At 30.3% G+C, this 3,974-nt stretch overlaps 2 protein-coding genes across 5 annotated transcripts in view; one reads left to right on the forward strand and one right to left on the reverse strand.

Moving 5' to 3' along the window:
• The window catches only part of LOC102674723 (heterogeneous nuclear ribonucleoprotein K-like), a 62,284-nt gene that overhangs the window by 52,897 nt on the left and 5,413 nt on the right, over window positions 1-3,974 (forward strand). The window lies entirely within an intron of this gene.
• Window positions 805-2,820, reverse strand: LOC102673932 (cytochrome b5-like). Of its 4 annotated transcripts, none has more exons than XM_006610057.2 (4): window positions 2,561-2,820; window positions 2,166-2,171; window positions 1,188-1,496; window positions 805-1,014 (listed from the first exon to the last, which is right to left on the reverse strand). In XM_006610057.2, exons 3-4 carry the CDS (start codon window positions 1,447-1,449, stop codon window positions 869-871), a joined length of 408 nt encoding a protein of 135 aa, XP_006610120.1. In that variant the 5' UTR covers window positions 1,450-1,496; window positions 2,166-2,171; window positions 2,561-2,820; the 3' UTR covers window positions 805-868. The 4 variants fall into 4 exon arrangements, with proteins under 4 accessions (XP_006610120.1, XP_006610119.1, XP_031371248.1 ...); XM_006610056.2 differs by lacking the exon at window positions 2,166-2,171 and adding an exon at window positions 2,264-2,270 and having other exon boundaries at window positions 2,562-2,817; XM_031515388.1 differs by lacking the exon at window positions 2,166-2,171 and having other exon boundaries at window positions 1,188-1,491; window positions 2,563-2,820.

The raw sequence follows: 3,974 nt of genomic DNA on the forward strand, positions 1-3,974 counted from the left end.
ATAAGAATATTTGCATGATAAGATCCATACTGGATTCAATGCTACATCGGCAAAATTTTTATATCAAAGGTTTTCTAGAATGAACGATAATCGGTTTTAATCAAATTCTAACGATGTTTATTGACTTTGAATAATATGGCAATTATAGGGAATCATAAAAATCATATTACATGTGATTTGAAATACGATTTCTATTCATAGAGTTCGTATGAACACGTTGTTACAATACTGAGAAGTATATGTATAGATGCGATATAGATATAAAAAAGGGAAGAAAAAAAATAGTGTTTTATTGATCGCGTGCCTGGATAGAGGAGAGAGCACATCTTGCTCGGCTGAATTTTCGTGACACGAATTTTAATTTAAACGCGCGGTTGACGTGCCAGAATATCGAGAAACAGATTGAATCTAGTTTGACCAGATGTTGAAGGATAGTATTTCGTTTCATCTGTATTCTTAAATAGATCGAAAAATAGATCGAAATTTATCGTATATAAAAACATCTTGATCGATAGGATTTAAAAAAAAAAATAAATAAATAAGATTATCAAAATATTTATATTTAATATTCTTTAAGAATAAAGTAGACATTGAACTAAATTTAATTTTAAATATTTAGACAAGATATTTAAATCGCAGAATATTCTTTCTCGATCTTTTGATAAAAATTAATTTTAAAAATGATATTCATAAGAATTTGTGTAAAATATTTTGATGGATAAAAATATGATTTCAATATTAATTAATAAGTCGCATAAATCTGGTCACAATAGGAAGATTTAAACAAAAAAATGAAAAATCCACTCTTTTGAAAAATACAAGTATTTTTATTTATAACAATCTCAATCTCCTTCTGATTTTATCCTCCTTATGAATACCAAAAATAGTAAAATATATAAGCGTAAATGACGACAGCAATTGCGATAATCACTTTAAGCCATGGTGACGTTTCGTATTTCGGTGGCTGATATTCCCAATTATCGTCATCTATCGTCGTGTCTTGCACTTTTAACTCTAAACAAAGAAAGATCATTTTTTCGTGAATATTATTTCGTAATTTGATATTAATTCGTTGTATATAATTTAAAGATAAAAAATGATGCAAAAATTCTTTTTTTTTATTTCGATATTCTTTAAATGAACTGACAATATTTGTAAATGGAAAAAAAAAAATATAGGCAACGTACCACTGAATGATGTTGCAGAAACAGAGCCAACAACCGTTCCTATTTTGTAGGTTTCACGAAGCTGTATAGCCTCGCCCGAGTGTCCAATGTCGTTGAAACATTGTGTCGCGTCTTGTCCAGCTAGATTCAGCAATACTTCCTCCCCGCCTGGATGTTCGCTTAGAAACTTTGTAATATCGTACACACCTTTTTCATACACGATCCATAGATCTTTAGCATGATTGTGTTTCGCTACTTCTTCCGCTGTAAAAGTTTTCGACATCTTGTTCTTCAGCTTTTATTCACAACAAAAAATTCTTGAAATCTAAATAATAAGAAAAAAATAAATTTAATATCTCATATGGAAGAACAAGAGTGACAAAATGTCAAGAAATATCGAATACTAGAAAGAAAAGAATATTAAGGAATGTGAATGCGATGTAAAATCAAATTATAAATCTTTTTTTCTTTTCAGTAATAATATGTAATCTTATACATATTATATTATTACATATTGTTGAGATTTTATTTTGAAGGAAAAAAAGACTTTGTTGTTACATTACAAAATATACATGTCACGATTACTATTAGATTCCACGTTTCGATATATATGATAACTCATATCCTGTAATTACGTTGAATGTAACGATATATAAATCTTGAATAACTCGCGTGATGTTACGTTAAAATCAGTCAATTCTTCGAGCTTACCTGTCGGGTCTGAAATTATTCCTCTAAAGATAAAAACGCGTTTCGAAGACAGGTTCGAAAAAAATGGGACATCGCGTATCGATTAGGTCGAAATTGGAACGAAATTTCACTTCGTCGAGTCTATTGTTTTCTCGAAATAAAATTAAATTTTGGTTAAAAGTGGAAAACAACTCTCGGAAAACTTCGCGAAACACGTCTGGCGTATGAAAAAGCGAACACGTTTTGTGACGTGGATCGTTCCAAGCAAAGTCAGTGGAAGGCACTAACCTTTTTTGCCTCGAGAAAGGCGGTTTCTCGGTCATTTCTTTTTATTTCACATGGTGATCACGACTTATTATTGGTAACGTTTCCTCAAGGAATAAATTTTAATGAAAAAGTCTTGGAACGGTTTCAAATTTGATGGATCACGTTTTTTTTTTTATTATAATTTTTACAGAAAAAGAATTTTAATATTTCTCTATGATTTAATCGCATTCATCCAATTCCCACAAGATTTTTAGAAAAAGTTTTGTCATCATAGTGTCACGATTGTCTGTTCAATCGATCGAAATTTTGTAACGATAGAAAAATTATATTCCACGAATATAATACAAATAAAAATAGAGACGAAAAAATTCTTATATTATTAAAAAAAGAAAAAAAAACTCACGTATGTACGCCAAAGTAAATAAAAATTGAAGCTTACCTGTGTAAAGTTTTCAACGAATCGACAAGGTTGAATAGACAAGATATTTTAAATTTTTTTCAGTCAACGTATAAGATATTCTAAACGAGTATTATCGTTGCTTAAAACTAACTGAGTTAGCATTTCCTCTTTCCTCACAGTGTCGAAGTTCGCGGATCCTCGCATAATGAATTCAATGAAAATGCATGGACTGTTTGCGTGGTCATTTACACAGAATGGAAGTGCGTTGTCGATCGATAAATTCTTGATGAGACTATCGAGATTGTGTTCGTTTCGTTAATACAGGTAACCAATAGATATTGGTTTATTTCTCTGGGGTATGGTGAATTAATAAATATATAAATTTTCACCGTGGAAAACGCAACAAAAGTGTGAATCGCTCGGATACAGCATAATGCCGAATTTTTTTTTTCTTTTTATTTTTCTTTTTTTTGACAGGTTTTCATGCATTCGTGATAGAATGTTCTGTTTATTACGGTATTATATATATATATATATTTTTTTTTTCATATCGTTCTATCAATCTCTTTAATTAATATAATAATTAATTCTTTCTCATTTCCGTTGCTATCTATCGTATTGCACTGTCTGTACGATAACCGTAGATTGAGAATTTTTTTCATCATTATCTTGGCAAATAGTTACACAACTGTTTACAATTTTATTAATAGTTATCGGTCTAAAGTTTAAATTTGCAGAAGAAATACTAATTAAACAAAAATTGAAAGATACGAAAGGTCTTTATTTACAAATTCGTATATCGAGGGGAAAAAAAAAAATATATATATGTGTGAAAAAAATATATTTTTCATATTTCTCAAACATTAGATAGATAAAAATTGAAATTCAATTGATATATTGAAATTTAAAATTGATCGATATCAAAATTTTAATTATTGATGAATTTATACAGGTGAAATTCCTTTTTTATGGTCTTGTTTAATTATTCATTCGATTATTTATACAAAACCCGAAAAAATATTTCCAATTTTATTTCCATTTCACGAAATGCAATCGGAGGGCAAGAATCAATGTTGAAACGATCGGTTGGTAGCCGAGGGCATCTAATATCTCGAAAGAAACAAAGTGGAAATTGGGAGGTTTGAGAGTGATCAGTAGCTGGTCTCACTGCCACTCGTGTAAAAGCGATTCGTCAGTTCTGCGTGACCGGATGTCTCTGCATTTGGAAACGGATGAATGGAGGCGAGGGAAGCGGACGATGCCGTTCGCTTTGATCTACGTAATTAAACGGTGCAATTTCCACACAATGTCGAATATCCATTGCCGAGAATGTATCTGTAGATTGAATTCCCATTCCTCGATTTTTCCTCGATAGAGAAGAATGTGTTGAACAATAAATCTCACCGATTGTAATTAGCGTATTTGGGATCTATTTATTTAATTTTTTTTTT

This window comes from Apis dorsata, unplaced genomic scaffold (genome assembly GCF_000469605.1).
Source record: "Apis dorsata unplaced genomic scaffold, Apis dorsata 1.3 scaffold_68, whole genome shotgun sequence".
NCBI lineage: Eukaryota > Metazoa > Arthropoda > Insecta > Hymenoptera > Apidae > Apis > Apis dorsata.